Source organism: Cololabis saira, chromosome 18 (assembly GCF_033807715.1).
Source record: "Cololabis saira isolate AMF1-May2022 chromosome 18, fColSai1.1, whole genome shotgun sequence".
Classification (NCBI taxonomy): Eukaryota; Metazoa; Chordata; class Actinopteri; order Beloniformes; family Belonidae; genus Cololabis; species Cololabis saira.
Genome location: NC_084604.1, coordinates 10,475,902 through 10,496,055, shown reverse-complemented (window position 1 = coordinate 10,496,055; position 20,154 = coordinate 10,475,902). Strand labels below are relative to the sequence as shown.

Genomic DNA, 20,154 nt, shown 5'->3' with positions numbered 1-20,154 from the left:
TGCATGAATGTGAACATTCTGTGCGTTTATGTTGTCTACAGGTGATGAACCTTCAGATGCAGCTTGACAATGTGACTTCTTTCATGGATGAACATGAAGAAAACATGCATGATCTTCAGTATCATTCCAGGTACCACACACAGCTACGGGCATTGTATTGATTCCCCAAAGGCTTACTATAATTTACAAGCCCAGTCGTATCCTTGAGACCACGTGTGCCAGTGTGGACAGATTCTACGCACAGACATATCCCTCTCTACCAATGTCAACTATCCTCTTTAGGTATTACGAGAATCGGACAGGTGAGCGTTTCTCTGCTCTGGACGGCCGCTTTAACTCCATCGAGATGGAGATTGACACCATCTCCTCGAGTATCAACGCCACCGTCAGCCACGTCCAGAGCATGTACAAGTACATCGACATTGAGAGCTCATCCTGTAAGAGGCGCATGGGCAGACACAGTGAAGATCTACAGGTGAGGAAGAACATATATACAATTATACAAATATACAGTTATTATTCACTGATCAACCAGAACATAAAAACAACAAAATGATGAAGTGGCTAACACTGATCAGCCACGTGCACTGTCCATCAGTCGGGTGAAGAGAGGGGCTGAGCTGTCAACTGATCACCACCTGGTGGTGAGTTGGATGCGCTGGCGGAGGAGGAGGTTGGACAGACCGGGCAGACCCAAACGGACCATGTTCTCTGCCTCTATTGTCGACGCGGCGGCTCGAAGTTGTGGTCGCAAGGTCTCCGGTGCCTGTCGTGGCGGCAATCCTAGAACCCGGTGGTGGACACCGGAAGTACAGGATGCCGTCAAACTGAAGAAGGAGTCCATCGGGCTATGTTGGTCTGTGGGACTCCTGACGCAGTAGATAGGTACCGGCAGGCCAAGCGAGCCGCGGCTCGGGCGGTCCTGGAGGCAAAAATCCGGGTCTGGGAGGAGTTCGGGGAGGCCATGGAGGAAGACTTTCGGTCGGCCTCAAGGAAATTCTGGAGGACCGTTCGGCGCCTCAGAAGAGGGAAGCAGTACTCTGCCGGCACCGTTTATGGTGGGGAGGGTAGGGAGCTGTTGACCTCAACTGGGGATATCGTCGGACGGTGGAAGGAATACTTCGAGGATCTCCTCAACCGGACTGACATGCCTTCCATTGAGGAAGCAGAGAGTGGGGACTCTGGGGCGTGCTCATCCATCACCCAAGCCGAGGTCACTGAGGTAGTTCGTAAGCTCCTCAGTGGCAGGGCACCGGGGGTGGATGAGATTCGCCCTGAGTACCTCAAGTCTCTGGATGTTGTAGGGCTGTCTTGGTTGACACGGCTCTGCGACATTGCATGGAGGAAGGGGACAGTACCGCTGGAGTGGCAAACCGGGGTGGTGGTCCCTCTGTTTAAAAAGGGGGACCGGAGAATGTGTTCCAACTATAGGGGGATCACACTTCTCAGCCTCCCTGGGAAAGTCTACGCCAAGGTACTGGAGAGGAGAATACGGCCGATAGTTGAACCTCGGGTTCATGGGAATTTGGCCAACCAGTCTACACGTGTTTTGTGGATCTGGAGAAGGCATTTGACCGTGTCCCTCTGTATGATCGGAGCAGGAGTCTGGTTCGCATTGCCGGCAGTAAGTCAGACTTGTTCCCGGTGCAAGTTGGACTCCGGCAGGGCTGCCCTTTGTCACCGGTCCTGTTCATAATTTTTATGGACAGGATTTCTAGGCGTAGCCAGGGGCCGGAGGGGATCCGGTTTGGGAACCACAGGATTTCATCTCTGCTTTTTGCGGATGACGTTGTCCTGTTGGCTTCATCGGACCAGGACCTTCAGCATGTGTTGGGGCGGTTTGCGGCTGAGTGCGACGCGGCAGGGATGAGAATCAGCACCTCCAAAACCGAGGCCATGGTTCTCCACCGGGAAAGGGTGGCATGCCTTCTCCGGGTGGGTGGAGAAGTCCTGCCTCAGGTGGAGGAGTTCAAGTATCTCGGGGTGTTGTTCACGAGTGAGGGAACGATGGAGCGTGAGATTGACAGACGGATCAGTGCAGCGTCCACAGTTATGTCGATGTACCGGACCGTCGTGGTGAAGAAGGAGCTGAGTCGAAAGGCGAAGCTCTTGATTTACCGGTCAATCTACGCACCTACCCTCACCTATGGTCATGAACTTTGGGTAGTGACCGAAAGGACAAGATCGTGGATACAAGCGGCCGAGATGAGTTTCCTCCGGGTGGCTGGACGCTCCCTTAGAGATAGGGTGAGGAGTTCGGTCACCCGGGAGGAGCTCGGAGTCGAGCCGCTACTCCTTCACATTGAGAGGAGTCAGCTGAGGTGGCTTGGGCATCTGTATCGGATCCTCCTGGATGCCTCCATAGGGAGGTGTTCCAGTTATGTCCCACCGGGAGGAGACCCCGGGGAAGACCCAGGACACGCTGGAGAGACTATGTCTCTCGGCTGGCCTGGGAACGTCTCGGACTCCCCCCGGAGGAGCTGGAGGAAGTGTCTGGGGTGCCCCCGCGACCCGGGAACGGATAAGCGGCGGACGATGGATGGACACTGATCAGCGTCTTACCGTGCAATTTTCCACTGGGAAAATGAGCATGTGTACACACTGAGCCAAGTGAACCATGGTCAGGCCCAGAAGTCCTTTGGGCCAACCTATAGATAGTGCTGGTGTTTAGTATATTTTTTTCCTGATTTGCCTCTGCTCTTTTTACACAGAACATGAACAGTACAGTCTTGCTGCTCCTCCACTTAGCTGAAGAACTGAGGCAGCAGAACATGCTGCTGAATGTTCGACTGGATATCGACGTGAGGAACTTGTCCATGGTGATGGAGGAGATGAAGCTAGTGGATGTTTTCCACACCCAGCTCATAAAGAACTTTACTATACTAAAAGGTGGGGTCGATGTTATTATGTGTGCCTATAAAAAGATATTGTGGGTTCACTTATATTTTATACATATATTTACAATATTTAATCCACAGGTGCCCCTGGACTTCCTGGGCCCAAAGGGAACCGGGGTGAGACTGGCCCGAAAGGTCCCTTGGGACTCACTGGCAGCAAAGGTGACAGAGGCCCCATTGGAGGCCGCGGATCTGCTGGGGAGAAGGGCTCATTTGGTCCCAAAGGAGCACTGGGTGAAACGGGCCCTGGTGGCACCAGAGGAGCGTCAGGGATCAAAGGAGCCAAAGGGTTAATTGGGACACCAGGTGGAAAAGGTGTAAGAGGCCAGAAAGGGGACGTAGGGCCTTCCGGTAAAGATGGTGGCCCAGGACCCACGGGGCCTCCAGGAATCCAGGGCCAGGCAGGACTACCGGGGATAATTGGGGCCCCAGGACCAAGGGGAAAGCCAGGGCCAGCAGGGCCACCCGGAGCTCCGGGTATGCCCGGACCTCCTGGCTTGCAGCACATTTATGACCATAGTAACGTTCCTCAGCAGCGAACTGTGACACCCGCTGCTGGGTCCAAGAGACAGTAGAGACAGTTGTTGGAAGAAGACAGAGGATCATTAACAATGTCAACTGAAAGGTTCATTGTGACTGGAGACACAGTAATTCATGGGATCATGCAAGGCAGTCGAGAAGTTTAAAAAAAAAATTGTGACGAATCAAATTTGATGTATGATTTTCAAGGAGACCTTATCCACATTAAATTGAATGAAATGGAAGAAAGAAAAAAAAGAGGACAGAACTGCACCCACAGCCTGAATGAAAGTGCTGCTGAGATGAAAATGAAGTGTGTTTGGATAGATTTTTAAAAATGTACATGGTGGGATGAAAATGATTGACTAGTTAGAGCTTAGTGAGATTAACCATCCATCCATCCTTCCATCCGTCTATCAACTTCCAATTCAACCAATCAACTGTTTGGGTTTGGGGGAGCAGAGAGGCCCAGACAATCCTCTCCCTGGCCACCTCCCCTAGTACTTCAGGGAGAATACTAAGGCATTCCCAAGTCAGCCCAGAGATGTAATCTCTCCAGTACGTCCTGGTTTTGGCCCACTCTCAGTCTGACATGGCCAAATCGCCTCCCTAGGGAGGTGTTCAGGGGGAAGCTGGCTTCTCTAGACGTGGAAGAGCAACAACTCTGTTCTAAGTCCCTCCCAGGTGGCAGAACTTCTCCCCCTGAGAGAAAGGTGACTTCTATGGAGGAAATGCACCTCAGCCGCTTGTATTCACAAAGTCCTTTTTTATGTCACAAACCCACAATTCGCAACCACAGGTGAGAACATAGATAGTTTGGTAAACAGAAAGGCTTGCCTTTCGGCTCAGCTCGCTTTTCATCACAACAGACTGCTAAAGAGTCTGCATTATCGAAGATGTCGCATTGATCCGCATTGATGTCCCGCTCCTGTTAAGGCTAAAGGATAAACATGGACCCAAATGCTGAACTTGACACAGTGGAAACAATTTATTGAGTCCACAAAACAAGAGCAGGTAGGACAAAGCTTAATACGGAGGTCGGTAATAGTTCCTGTAGGTGGACGGCGGCACACCAGGCATCAGAAAGTCCATAAATTATGAATAGGATCAGTGACAATGAGATTAACATGACTAAGACTCATCCCTTACTGAAGGTGCCTGTGACTGCCCTTGATGTGAAGAAAGTCTTTGAGGGGTTTGTTAAGCCACCAAAACCTCTCAGTGTACAATGAATGGGAAAGTAGTTACACATGACGACGTGAGTAGCTGGTTGTATTTTACATCCAAACTACTCAATATTTACAATCCCATGGCACCACTCAATGGACCCTGAGAAACACCCACTTGTATTTCCATTGTGATACTTAAATACATCCACATCCAGTTTATGGCACTTTAATGCTTCTTAAAGTGTGAAAAGTTAGTGTTCAGAGCAGGTACTCTGCTGATGTTTTTCATCTACTCGGTCTGTGTTTGAATTCATTTTTGTTATAAATGCTTTTATGTTTTGTTTTTTGTACATGTTATACACTGTTTTATTACTGCAGTTGGTAAATAAAGTAAACCTGAAAGTAAAAACTCTTTCCACAAGTGAACATATAATGAGCTTTCACTGACTGTCTTTGTCTGGGAAGAGAAGACTTAAGTTTGTGATTTAAAATGAACCATAACAAATACAATTTGTTGGCCTCAATAGGTCTTTACCTAGCCCTCACTTACCTGCTAAAATGCTTTGTCAAAAATGCAGGAAATATGTTAACTATTTCAAAAGATAATCTTAGTTTATCTCATATTTTTAACCACACTACCTTCTGTTACTTTAGTACTGTGCTTGCCAGATCAATGAAAATGTGAAAAGGCCACGCTATATGGTTAACAGCATCAACAAGCTGGAAGCCAACAATTTCATTCAATTTGTTCCAAAGGCAATTCAGTTTGACAGCAATAACAGTGCACATGCCTCAGAGACAGCAGCAACACTCAACAATACAACAATACAACAATAACACTGTCAGAGAAAACCTGCAGCGGTCCTCTTTCCAGCTTTCATTGATAACAGAAACAGCACAAATCGGTTCCTAAAACTCACATTTATGTTCCTGCCACCTCTTTCTTTACTTACTCTAACATTTGATATCTTTGCCACCTTGAACTAACAGGAGTGGACCTGCCAGGATTGTCCAGCCTCCCTATCTTTACTAATGGGTAGTTCAATGTTATAATTTAGAAAATAATTCAAAAAAGGTGCACTAGATAGGAATGAAGCAGAATACAGTGTCTGACTGCGCCACCAGTTGCTATGAAGAGAGGACTAAAGGCATGGTTGAAAAGGGAGTTGGTATACTGTAAAGCTTTGTTTGTTACATCAAAACATGTTTTTAAGACCTCAGGAAATATAGTCAACTTTTGAAAAAAAGAGCATCATATGTTTCCATTAAGATGGACATATTTTGCTTCATTTTATCCATCTAATCTAATCATCTTTGGTACTTCCAGAGTATCTCTGGACCTGGCATAACTCCAAAAGCCTATATTATTTTCCAAATGATGAAGACCAGTATCTTCCTGAAAACAAGGCTCCATAGATTTGGCTCAAGTGTTTTCTGTTTGGTCAAATTCCTGGAGACTTACCAATTGCCAGAGCTAATGGCTCAAAACTGCTGCCGCTGGATGGAAACATAAGCTTTAACATATGAACATGCTATCAACATTTCCTTTGACACATAAATCCTTCCATAAAGGTTAAACTCAGGATCAGCTTAAAGTTCACAGTGCAAAAAAAACGCGATAGCAGAGGTCACAACAGGATGACTATACAGTATATGTTTAATTGTGGAATGTGGTAAAATGTACGGTGGCCCTGAAGTGCAAATCACAACGACATAACACAATGACTGATCAAAAAACGTTCTTGTGTCGTTGTGATTTGCACTTTAGCGCCACTATAAAAATGTCTTAAATGCAGAACAGCTGCAGATATCTGAGGTTGTGTCATTTCATTTTTAAAAACAGAAAAAATAAGTAAATTTCACATAATATACAATCTAGCAGGTAATACAACTGAATAAAAAACTTGTAGTCAAATAAAAACATACCTGTCATGGCAGAGAGACTTTCAACAGGGTTTTTATCTTATGGTATGCAAATACTCATATATACAGCATATCTCTAGATAAAAATTGACAAAAGGGGAATTTTCCTAAATTTGGTTGTTGTAATAAAATGTGACTGGCTTGCTCTGAACTTCCATAAACCCCCCCTCATACTCTGTCTAGTGAGTATCTTATTACACCTCGATTGTGCCTTTGGTATAAATATGAGCAGTGACTTTGTCCTTAATTCAAAACACATGTTTCCCTCCCATTAGGTTCTACTCTTTACATGTATTGTAAGATGCTGTCAATATTTTACATTGTGTTTTTGGTCGGTCAATAATAAAAAGTCTTTGCTAACAGCATATTACCTAGTTTATGGTACAGCAAAGCAAACCCTTTGACATGAGTGATTTGTTGTGTAAATGGTGATTTATGAGCCAGGCTCAGGCAGTTGTGGAAGAAAACAGATGATCTGGTCCCTGCAGAAGACTGAAATGAACTCCTGCTGAGTGGTATTTTCACAGCATTTCCCTCTTTTTCTCACTGCTGGAACATGACCATTATTGGAACCTGATCTTGGAGGAAAAACCTCACGCATGAATCCACCTTACCCCTGCAGCTACACAACTAGTTACTAGTGCATAATATTAGCTCTAAACCACCTTAAAGACACAAAGTAAAAAGCATGAAATGTTGCTTTTGATCTATGAAGCACGTTTTTTTTCTTATGCAATCATCAAGGAAACTGTCTTTCTATTTTCCTGAAATCTCAAATCAAAGTTGTGGCGAAGGAGACCTCCAGCTGGAGTTTAGTTAGAAGATTTTACAAGCGTTCCAACATGTAAAACAATACTTTTAACAACTTTAAACTGAGTGCAGGTCACAGTGTTGCAGGTGTTAGCTACTACGAACACCCACAAACAGAAATAGGCACCAGAAAAGTGGAGAAAACAGTTAGGAAATTAGTAGAGAAGGAAAAGACCTGACTTACTCCAACTCTGTCCATCTGGGAATGATTGATGGTCAAACTATCATGCGATCGGTGCGTTTCTGCCGAACTACATATGTGTAAACATAGACACGAGACTGTTCTCCCATGAAAACAATGTAATGGGTCACAGTGGAGAGCTATAGTTTCATTTCATGTTGACATTCTGCAGAGCAGCAGTTGATTTGTATGAACTAAGGACAAAATGAAGGGTTCACAAGAGAAAAGTAATTTTTATGTTACCATGAGAACAAGAATGTTAGATATCAACAGAAGATGGTCACCTGACTGCTGTTACCAGCTTCTGCTGCAATAACCCACTGCATGACAGATAGATTGGAAGAAGTAGAGGGAAAAGGCCAACTTATAATGCTAATTAACATTCATTCTGATCAAATGTGTTCAAAAATCTGTATTTTAAATGATGCTACTGAAATTATCCAAAACGATTGGTGCAAGAGCTGAAAGCAGGACCAGCAGAGCTGCCTTGGGACCCGCTGTCGCTAGCAAGCATGGCCTGTTGATCTCTGTGTTGCTAGCATGGATGTATTATATTAACTGGATACCGGACAGGAAAATGGCCGCCGTTCATTTCAATGCAAGTTGCTCACTCAGCGCATACTCCGAAAAAGTTCCTGACTTCCGGGTTTACTTCCGCGTTGTGGGACCCATAGAGCATGCGCAGTTGAGTCACCTCCCATGATGCTCTGGGCCTCCCATCATGCCCCGGGGCAATGAGAACGAGTATTAATATAATATGTATTAATATAATATATTAATTAATGTATATTATTACACTTATATTATTACATTATTAATGTATTAATATAATATAATATAATTATATAATATGTATTAATATAATACATCCGTGGAATGCACGGACACGGCTGTGACGTCACGCCCAGAAAGAGACTTTTCTTTGACTTTTCTGGCCGTTAGAAAACATTTTTGGCGGATATAAAGTCCATGACTTAAAAATATAGAATACAAAGACTAGTAATTAACGGTGATTACAGCTGGAGGTGTCCTGTGAACAGTTTTAGAGGCTTCTCTTCTACTATTGTGGTCTATGGGAAAAAAGCTTTTTGGGCCCCATGGGATTTTTTGCTGGCCACTGGGAAAAATCGGCGTGCCTGCTGAGTGCGAGAGCGGGGGCCTGGTTGCTAGGTTTCGCGCTTGCAGGTGGAACTGGCCAAGTGGCGTGCAGGTCAGCGGGTCCCCGAGCAGCTCTGCTGGGCCGCGGTTCCGCTCTGGAGCCATTTGTTTCGGATGTCATTGGCTCATGGTCTGGTATGTCAACTTGGAGGGTCCTGAAATCTTCCAAGACAAATGTTACATGCCTGCAGGACCCAGCTGCTGGAAGAGGTGAAAGCGAATGAGCAAGAGGCCGTCCAGCTGGCAAGGAGAGCAAAGATAGCTGCTTCTGATTACGCCGCTTAACTTCACAAAACCAGTTGCAGCTTTCACTTAGAGCGATTAACTGCACAACAAGCCGTATTGCAGGGGTGTAAGGGTACATGCATTCCTACCAAACCGTTTCAGTACGGTGCAGACATTTACCGATCCCAATATGGTACAACATTTAACAGTAACTAGTTAACAGGATGTTTTGCGCGCAGGGCACCGGATTCCCAAGTTAGGTTGTTTTTTTTCCGCTAGCAGCTCGAACTGCTGATGTGAACAAGAAGCAGGAGCTTGAAGACCCTCCCATATCTTTAAGGTCTCCTGTTTGAGAACACTTCGGTCTCCCGGTGAAAAACAACAAGGGACAAAGACAAGTAGATAAGACGAGAGCAGTGTGCCGACATTGTTCAACAGCAACCGGGCATGTTTTTGGCAAGACGTCAAACCTCATAAGGCATTTGAAACTGCACCACATGAATGTGCATATCGCTGCTGCGAGGGAAGAAACCAGCACCAACGCTGCTACCTTTGGCATCTAAACAGGCCTTTGCCAGTAATTCAGATCAGGATAAAGCTATGACTAATGCCATTGGTGTTTCTATACTCGGGTGTTTAGAACACAGGTTTTAAAAACGTTTTATATTTTGCTTAATTTGAGAATATTTTATTTATTGGAAGACTTGGTAATACATTTAAGCAGTTTCTATTTTTTATTCCTATTTGTATATTTTATTTTTTAATGTTTCCTTTTTTATCAGAAAATATATAAACCGTTGTTTGCAAAAGTTGAAAATTAAACAAAAAGCTATTTTTATGTTTTATGTGTTTTTTCCCTTACTGTACCGGAAAATGAACCAAACCGTGACCTCTAAACCGAGGTATGTACCGAACCGTGGTTTTTATGTACCGTTACACCCCTACCATATAGTGTTTAAAATAAAAATGATTATGTTCTGCTAGGTCTTTATTCACAGCTCATGTAATGTTATATCTTTTCACTGTGGCACAATGCCTTCCCCCTTAACAGCATCATGAAGTGTCTCATCTTTCAGCCAAGGTCCCAATCACATGAGGTTTGTTTAACAACAAGGGAAAGGGGGCGTAAGGCCTGTTTAAACTGGCAGGAGTCCCTTGTAAATGTCCAGTCACCATTTCCACCACATACAGACTTGTGAGGTGTATTTAACAAAGAGAAAGGTCACTGCAGGGGGATTTTCAGATGAGCTTAATTATTGTTTTGCCATATATTATAGTCATTTGGTATATCTAATCCTAGACTCCTGTAAATATACTGTGATGACAAAATCACCAAAAATATCCAGCAGTTGGGTGAAAAAAAGCTGCGGTGTCATGTTTTTAGTAAGTTAGAGCGGTTTCATTTTTCTTCCCGTGTAAGCAGGGGGTTTACAGAAAGTCTGACTGGACCCGCACTGGCTGTATAATTTAGCGAAAGTGCAACGGTGACTGTAGTTGGAAGATAAAAATCTCCAGCAGCTCTGAGAGGACTGCGAGAGGGGGCACGGTGCGCTTTAAGCTGTGCCAGCAGAAATCCTGCCTCCAGATGTGCTGGAACGTCTGACAACGCAGAATTTGACAAGACATATATACTGTACGTTAACCTTCGCACATGTGTGTAGTTCTTATACCCAACAGGAAAAATGTACAATTCCCCCCATGAAAATCATTAATGGGGGATGTAACACCTTTCTCTATGTGAACACTTCACGGCTGTGAGACGGATTTAGCGGTTGGTATGAAGGAGTAGTGAGTAGGAGTAGTCGCCTCACACACCTACAGACGCATTCTGCTGCTCAATGATATACAGTACTGTCAAGGACTGTATGGAGCAGTTTTTCCTCACCCTGGTCTTCGGGGCACGCTGTCCTGCATGTCTTAGATGCTACTCTGCTTCAGCACACCGTCCTGCAAGGAGCTGTGTCAACAACAGAGCTGTCCAGACCTTGATGACAAGCTGGTGACGACCGTTAATTTGAATCAGGTGTGTTGCTTCAAGGACACATCTAAAACATGCAGGACGGTGTGGCCCGAGGACCTGGGGCCGGATTCACAAAACATTCTTAAGAAAAAAAATCTTCTTAAAGGAGCATGAGGCAGGATTGAGGCAGGATTTATGAAAAAAAATTGTATACGTTTTAAGTTTTCTAGTAATAATGTCAGATGAAGTGTTCCAAACCAAAAAGAATGAGCCCTCTAGTGTATCTCTCCGTTGCCTTGAACAGGCTGTGTGCTGCAAAATGTGCTGCAATTGTGGGGCCGAATTTCCCGCGCTGGGCTGCGGATGTGACGTCAAATGACGCTGCATGTGCGTTCTCCCCGTTCTCCCGTGCCGGCTTCACTGTTGGCTGCAGTACCCCCAACGGCCGTCGTGGTGAAGGGTGGCGCTAGAGAGTCTCATTTCTTAAAAGGAGCATCATGCTCCTTTAAGTGTCATTTTTTTCTTAAGTTCAGTCTTAAGAAGAAAAAAGAGAAGAAGTCATATTCTCCAAAAAAGTTCTTAAGTATTTTCTCAACTTTCTCCTTAAGTTTCTTCTTAAGACAAAACTTAAGAATAAATGGTATTCTGGAAATAAAAGTTCTCAAATTTGTTCTTGACTTTTTTCTTAACTTTAAGACAACCTTGACCTGTCTTAAAATTTCTTCTGTGAAAAGCTAAGCCTCTAATATCACCTTTTTCAACACATTTTAGACTAGTTTAGACTAGTAGGTCATAGTTTGAGGATATACTTTGTAATTAATTACACAAAGAGCCTGTTAACTGTTTGTTAGCATGTTAGTTAGCGTGGTAGTTAATTATTATCAATTTTCCCCAATAGTATTTTTTTGCACATTAATCTCATCCACCATAACCTTGAAAAGTTCCTGCATCTCTTTTTCTCCTTGTCCATGTTTAGTGAGTGACTGACGGTTAAGACCAAACTACGTGTATAAATGTTGTTTGTTGGCGCGTGCAATGCAATGACATATTTTAATTAGTTCTTAAGTAGGAAAAATAAGAAATTCGTAAGAAATTACAGTTCTTAAGACGGTTCTTAAGAAAATATTGAGGAATTGCACTTAAGAACTTTCTTATGAACTTCTTAATTTTAGATCTTAAGACATTTCTTAAGATCGTTGTTAAGAACATATTGGTGAATCCGGCCCCAGGGTTGGGAAACACGGGTATAGAGAGTGATAGGAAGAGACTGCTTCTGCAATTCACTCCTTCAGTTAGGTGGATTCCACACCGCTTTCTTCCCTGGCATTTGGCATGTCCAAGAGCTGAAGTACTGAACCTACTGTAACAACCCCGGGAGCTTAAACAACAAGAAAGCTCACAAGACCACACACTAAACCTTGTCTGCAATTAAACCAAACAGTTGAAACCATGTTACCTCTCTTTCATAGCTGGTTATGTGTCAAAGTGGCCCAAGTTCAAACTACAGAAAGAAATTACGAAGAAATAGTAGCAAAGCTGAAGTAATAGACCAATATAAATGTAAATCCTATTTCATCTGCTCCATGTAGACTCAGTAGAGCTCAGGATTTACTTTTAGGCGGTTACTTTAAGGGCTGTAGCACCGATGGGCAAAGCCACACTGCCAGGTTTGAAAGCCGCAGGCAGATGTGACTAAAGTATGATTTAATAACAGCAACACTGTGAGGTAAGATGCACGCAGAGACGCCGGTGTCGACTGACACTCACAAGAAATGTTGACCAATCAATACTACAGAATGAGCTAGGTTTGTGCAGGGTATGCGTAGGTATGAGACCAGCTGAAATGGATGAAGGTGATGAGGGAACAGGTGCAGTCCATGATGAGAGGAACTGAGGCATGCTGGGAGTTGTAGTGTCAGGACCGGTGACCAGAAGGCTGGCGATGCCGACCGTGGTAGCGTGGGAGGAGAGGGCATGACACACACAAATGTTATTCATTCATCTCTCTTGTAATTGCTGAGCTGCAACATGGCATTTGCCGTGCCAAAAGTACCCTAGGTTAGGCTCAAATGTGTCTGCTACCTACTATCTAGTTGGAAGAATAAACATTTAACATTGTACTTTTATAACAATATTAGGGAACTACATTTTTTACTTAAAGGAGCATGAGGCAGGATTTATGAAAAAAATTCGTATACGTTTTAAGTTTTCTAGTAATAATGTCAGATGAAGTGTTCCAAACCAAAAAGAATGAGCCCTCTAGTATATCTGTCCGTTGCCTTGAACAGGCTGTGTGCTGCAAAATGCGCTGCAATTCTGGGCCCGAATTTCCCGCGCTGACGTGACGTCACATGACGCTGCATGAGCGTTGTCGACGGCGCTCGGCTTGGATACAGGAAGAAGACGAGCGCGGTGGATCCAAACTTCTGTTTGGGTAGACATGGATACTTCCACAGCCGGGAAACAACCCAGCGCCACTCAAAGCCCACTAAAAAGTGCTACCAAGAAGAAAACGAAGCCTTTATCAGAGACAAGTCGCAAGTCAAAAAGAGATGACGAGCAAAAACGGGCAGGCACACGAGTAAACATTGGACGTTTGAGTCATGGAGGCAGCTTCAACTTGAATTGGGATTGAAAACCGATGCTGACATGGATCATTTCCTACTGACCAGGTAAGATAACATTGTAAGTCATATATAGAGCTTGATTTGAAAATCACATGAGATTACCAAGGAGTCGGGGTGGTCTAACGTGCTAAGTAGCGTTAGCCACAAAGAAGTAAGGAGTCTGTGCGCACTCCCGTGCCGGCTTCGCTGTTGGCTGCAGTAACCCCGACGGTCGTCGTGGCGCTAATGAGTCTCATTTCTTATTCTCGCCTCATGCTCCTTTAAGTGAACTATAACATTCCTGATTAAATATTATCAGAAAATAAAATGAAAGAAAAATAAATGCCCAAGCTAAAGTTTTCCTCCTTACTGCTTCAGAAAATCCAGCCTTATGCAAACAGAAAATGCAGCCATATACAACGTGTGCGGTTCTATGTCATTGTCATCCAACACAACTCTGCAAATCTGAACATCTCACGGGACGACATATTTTCTGACAAACGTAAGTGACTTGGATGTCACATTAGGTTTTGGCAACTCTATATATCCAAATATATGCTCTTTAGCAAAAGAACATTTTTTTTTCTTTAGCATGCCCTCTTAAAAAAACACAGAGCACTGATGTCACTGGCCAGCAAACGACTTGTGAGTTTTAACACTGCGTGTATGCAGAGTCTGCAAAATCAATTGGCACTTTTTTGAATAGTGAAACATATTCAGAGCAGTTTCATGTTCTATTATAGACTTTTAGGTATAGTTGTGTGATTTTAGTCATTTTGTCATTAAAACTGCCAGAAGTGGGAGGAGTAGCAGGGAGACATTACCTAACCTGCATCAACACTGTCACGTTAACACATGCGATGTAACACACCATTTCAGACGTGAGCTAACTGTTGACTTGACAGGCCCCAAAGAGCTCATTACACACACGGCTGTAAAAACACACTTAGCCTTTCCATCTGTCTCAGGTATCTCAATGTGTCAGTTAGAAACAGCAGTCAGGTTCACACCTCCTTCATAGTGGCTCAGCATGGAACTGGAAATAAACTGATATTGGGAGATAAAACTGTGGCTGCAGCGCTGAAAATCCACGTGAACCATTTGAGACGAGCACCTCCTCAGAATATCACCTGGCTGCAGAAGGGTTTCAGGCGATCTGCTCTCTGGTGTTGGTCCTGGGATTCTCTCCCAGCATGGAGGTCACAGGCTCGGATTATCTTCTTCTATTTTCAGTGTACTCTCTGTGTTAGTTTTTGGTGTGTCTTATGTTTCTTTTAACTGATGTTGCTTTCACCTGAGGTTGCTACAACTATCACTACAGCTGCCTTTCTGTAGTTCAGTTTGGATCTGGACTTCACCTGGACGTCTATCTGAGTAAAACTTGGAGTGCATTGGATCAAATTGGTTTTTCTGTTATTGTAATCCAAGGTAGATGTATGCATGATGGACATCTGCAGGCATTTGCATCTCAAATCTGGAATATAAAGTTAAATAAATAAATAAATAATGCAGAATAATGCAGATAATTTTGCCCATCCAGTCGGAGCCAATATTCTGTTTGCAGATCCTACTCAGATGCGCTTTTGGTTTGTTTTTGGATTAATAAATCACCATTTTTTTGGAGTTCCTGCCTCCTTAGTCTACTGCATTTGGGTCCTACACCCACCACCTTGTGACACCTGGACAGTGCATATTTGGAGATGTAGCACAACAAATAATTAATAAAGCCTTAAGGTTTCTGATGATGCTGGATCTGTGCTCAGGGAAGCAGCTGTTCAACTGGCCCGTCAGAGTGCACCATACTGCATGGAGCATCATCACAACGTCTTTTATTGTGGCCTTAATACACTGAATCAAAAATACTGTGTGGGCATTTCTGTCATTTTGAGTATTTTCTACTCATGGGCACGAGTATTATATCATAAATAGCTTTTTATGGTGCAGTACATTTTTTGTGTTTCTACTTATAACTTATTATGATTCAACAACATCCAGAGCAAGTGCTTGATACGAAGGCTGACATAAATCTGTCAAGCCAGCTCCTTTTCGAATATTTAAATTAATTTAATAGATGTATTTGATCTAATACAAACAATATACGTAATTGTGCACTTGAAATTACTTTTTTTTTTACTCTGCATTATTAATGTTGACATTTTCTTATTATCCTCGAGGGGAAACTTGTCTGCCAGCTGAAACACATGCAGATCATTGAGTTAATACCACACACGTCACAAAGAGTCATTTCAAAAGCCAAAGCCAGAAGGAACAAATCAATTTTTAAGGCTTGTTCTTTACTTTGGCAGACTGTGTCCCCAGCCTGATGGAAGTAACACAAAATGATTAAAGAGCGGGTGGCTGAGCCTTCTATAAAGTCCTGACTTTTTGGATTTAAATTCTCACCTGCGATCTTTATTTTGACCTTCAAAACATCTAACCAGCAGCTTTTGTGCGTGTATACTTTCAGTTTCCTGCTTTGTTGCAACGCTGCAACCAACTTGGAGTACAGTTGCAGGTTAAAGTTGAAGTGTTGCGGTTTAGGTAGTAAACTGCAGCTAAATTAACCTCAACCGAAATAACCGACTAAATGTTCCAGTCTGAGGGCAATTTTTGCTTTGCATTTCTTTCAATTTCACTTCAGGCAGCTGCTCATAGTTATTAAAACTCATACCTAATTCTGGATCAACAGCTCGACTAATGCAGGGAGGTTTTAGGTGGATTAAATTCCTGCAAAGTATTTTGTTACTCAGTGGGAAGGCTGCCTTTCTGTAATCTCTTATATTCTGTAATTAAGGTGGAAATTGGTAATCTAATCCTCCATTTTACCATCTGAAATGTTTTGTTTATGCACTGCATTTGCTCCGTGTTTATCTTTGTTCTTTTCGGTCTCCAGCTTTGTCAAACAGCTAATCTGAGTATAATTACTGTAACTCTGGGTCCCGGATATAATCAATGCAACTGAGCAATAAAACATAGTGGTGTTTTGGTTGTGGGCTGGTGGTAAACAGGCCAATCTTGCTTGACACCTGTGAGGGGGAACTGGGATTTAGTAACTCAAGTGAAAATAGATTTCTGTCAAACGTTGTCTCTTTTTATTTATAAAATACTTTAAACAGTTGGCTAGCACTTATTAATGAACAAACAAAGGACATTTGACCAAGATTAATAACATTTAAGGGATTACTGTTACTTGACTCATTGCTTGTTTATGAACAATAGCATCCTAAATAAACACCATATCTCCTTTTAAGGACTAAAAATGTCACGTCTTCTCCATCATGGCTGTCTTCAGTCAGTTCAAAAAGAGAAACTCGTTCTCACTCCTGTCTGTGTCATGATTTAACATAAAAACAGTCTGAAAAATACTAATTAGGGCCCGAGCACTGAAAGTGCGAGGACCCTATTGTATCTGTGATGTTTATTAGGGCCCGAGCACTGAAAGTGCGAGGACCCTATTGTATCTGTGATGTTTATTATTAGGGCCCGAGCACTGAAAGTGCGAGGACCCTATTGTATCTGTGATGTTTATTATTATTATTATTATTATTATTATTATTCTCGCCGTAAATAAATTGCCTTTTTGGAGGCCTTAAAATGCTCAAAAACTCACCAAATTTTGCACACGCTTCCAGAGTCGCGTAAAATTACGTATTTTATGGGCGACAGGCATGGGTCCACAAGAATGGGCTCTATAGCGCCACCTATTTTATGTTTTTTGACGAGCCCCACAATATGGTTTGACTTACAGCAATGACCTTTATGTGTGTATTATATTAGACAAAGAGCTACAAAAAAGTCTTTTGGACCCATGGTCTAAGTTACACAGGAAGTCCGGCATTTTGAACAGAAAATGTCATTTTTCATGAATTCTGATCATTTCTAGGCCTCGTACTTTAACGAACTCCTCCTAGAGATTTTATCGAATTGGCTCACAACTTGGTTTGTACAATCTAGACACATGGCCGACGCTAAATTGCGAAGCTTTTAAGTTTTCACCAGAGGGCTTGACCGTAGTCATTCGGCGAAGTTTGAGGTCATTTTTAAGCCTCGCCATGAAACATCAATTGGCTGTAATTCAGCAATACATTATTTTATGTGGCTGAAAACGTATGTGCATGATTGTAGGCTGAGCCTGAAGACATATGTGGTGGAATATTCAGGATCGGTTGTAGCGCCACCTGTTGGCACCAGGAATTGTCATGTCTTCTAGTATGCATCTGTGCTCCAAGCGAGATGAGATTAATGATCTCAAAGTTGGTCAGATAATAGGTAAGACATTGACGATGACTGACAGAGAAAACTGTATGTTCTTATCGAAGGGCGTGGCCGTTAGAGGTAGTAAAATTTCGGTGTCTCGCCATGAACATAAAAGTTGTTGTAACTTAAACATAATTGGTCAGAATTAACCCAAAATCAATACATGTAATCAGGCTTCCATTCTGAACAAGTGGATATGACAATCTTGGATGAACTCCATAGCGCCACCTTTTGGTCAGGTATACATTTTTCATCAAATTATGTGCTGTCATTGCTGTTTCATTCATCCAATCACAATGAAATCGACACATATTATTGTCATAAGCGTCCTTATTAACTGTGTTGAGTATCGTGGTCATAACTTGAAGGGAACTGCCATTTTACATCACTCTGAATTTTTTGGTAAAATAATAATTTAAAATCATAAGCTTGGTCTTAAGACAATAAAATGTCAGATTTAGATACATTTCGACATGACTAAAACATCATACGCTGGTACATATCGCTTTTGAAGAACTTTGTAACTCTCTTTTTCCAAAAATGTATTCATATACAATTAAATCATATTTTTGTCATGCCATGTCCAATTAACTTCGTAAACTTCGTAAAAATATTGTTTACTGTGATGTGAAAATATATTTTTGGCATTAAGGTGCGTAAAACGCACGATTGGTAATGAATATTTATTTAAATCCATTGGATTTAAAGCAAGCTGGCTTCTGCAGCGGAGCGGAGGCCGAGGGGGAGGGAGGAGGAGGGGGGGAGCGGGGGGACGTTGTTGCGTGCGCACCGTATTGACGTTCCTCACACGACATAAATCCTCCAGTGTTTTCACACGAGTCCCAACCTAATCTGTAAGTATTTTTTTATTGTGTGCATAATTGTAGAGTCGTCTTAAGACATCTATGGTGAAATATTCCTGTGGAATAGTTTTCACCGATGTATTTCGGCGGCGCATGTCTGTAATGCAGCTCGCTTTTTACCATGTCTTTCATGTCTCTGTCTTCTACCGAGACAGAGACCACTTAAATAAAACCACACTGATTTTGAGTCAAACCCGTCTTTTTAAATTCAATTTTTATACAGAAAATAATTACAGTGCATGTATTACACCTTATTTCACAGCAGCTTTGCAATTTTATTATATTATTATCGGCTTTCAGCCGAGATCTGGTCGGCACCGCGCAGCGCCGCGGAGGAGGTGCATTCAGGGACCGGTCGGAATTCTAACAAGCCGATTATCCTCCTGGTGCGTTCAGGGACAACTGGAATTTACTGTATTTGGCGAGAATTTACCGTTGCTTCATTTGCTTAAAAAATATTTAAAGGTAACCTATTATGGCATTTAATGTATATTTTAAACAGGCATTGAATGTCTTAAAAACAAGCTTTTGAAGGTTTTTTCTACATAAATGAGAAATTCAGCCTCTGGGCCATGTCTTTATTTTTACCGTTTCTAACCTTCTCTATGAGGGATTCTGAGGGGAGGGGGGGCTATGTTAATGAGGCTCTGTGCTGATTGGCTGCCTGAATGACGTGTAGCAGGGGAGCTTTAAGCCTGAATCACAATTGTGGGTCAATGATGTATAAGGCCTTTGAGAGGCCTATTTTTAAAATACTTAAAATAAAGATGTATTTGGCCATTTTCCAAACATTTGGAATGTAGTGTGCATATATGTGAAAACTTAAAACAAAGGTATTTTAGTGTTTTTAAACCTACATTAATAGGGCAACGACCTTAAAAAAGTAATTGGGGGCGACCGTTATTTATCTCAAAATTAATAGATTTCCTTAACAAAATGTATATTTTAATTATCAGTAATTAAATTAACTTTTCAAGAAAGATAGACTCATGTGTCCTTTCATTTTTGAAAACCATTTTGAAATACATTTTATCTATAATGGAAGTGTCACCCTCATAAAGCCATTTATGCATACTATACCAATGATTTATATTTGAACCAAAACTCATAGACATTAAATTTTGAATTTGCGGATTTCCTAAGTTCTATAGTAAACCATGGTTTGTTAAGGTTTTCAGAGCTTCCTTTATCGGTACACACCTGTATCATAGCACAACTTAAAGAAAAGTCTCCTGGCGCCATGGCCCAAACCCAACAGGAAGTCGGCCAGTTTGAATTAATCATGTAATTTTGGCGCAATTTATGCCATTCCTTCAGCCGCTTCTTCGCCAGAACCGTAACGTGCACCCAGGTGTGTTATACATCAAAATGTGCGTCTCCATCCTGCAATAACGTGCATAACTTTTCTCAGTCAAAAGCGTTACCGTGGCGATGATAGACGCCAAAAAGCGCGCCCCCAATTCATCTGATTGGTCCATACAGATAAAACTTCGTGCCTCAAGTCCCACAATACGCTTTGACGTACATGCACAAAAATCGGTACACACCTGTATCATGTCGCAAATTAAAGGAAAGTCTCTTGGCGC

The 20,154-nt window shown here is 42.5% G+C and overlaps 1 protein-coding gene across 2 annotated transcripts in view; it reads left to right on the top strand.

Moving 5' to 3' along the window:
- scara3 (scavenger receptor class A, member 3) overlaps positions 1–6,908 on the top strand; it is a 41,366-nt gene extending 34,458 nt beyond the window's left edge. For both annotated transcript variants that reach the window (XM_061747040.1, XM_061747039.1), the window contains 4 exons: positions 42–130; positions 283–475; positions 2,712–2,889; positions 2,979–6,908. In XM_061747040.1, coding sequence (XP_061603024.1) covers positions 42–130; positions 283–475; positions 2,712–2,889; positions 2,979–3,472 — 954 coding nt within the window. In that variant the 3' untranslated portion in view covers positions 3,473–6,908. The remainder of the gene's footprint in view (positions 1–41; positions 131–282; positions 476–2,711; positions 2,890–2,978) is intronic.
- Positions 6,909–20,154: the final 13,246 nt, after the last annotated feature.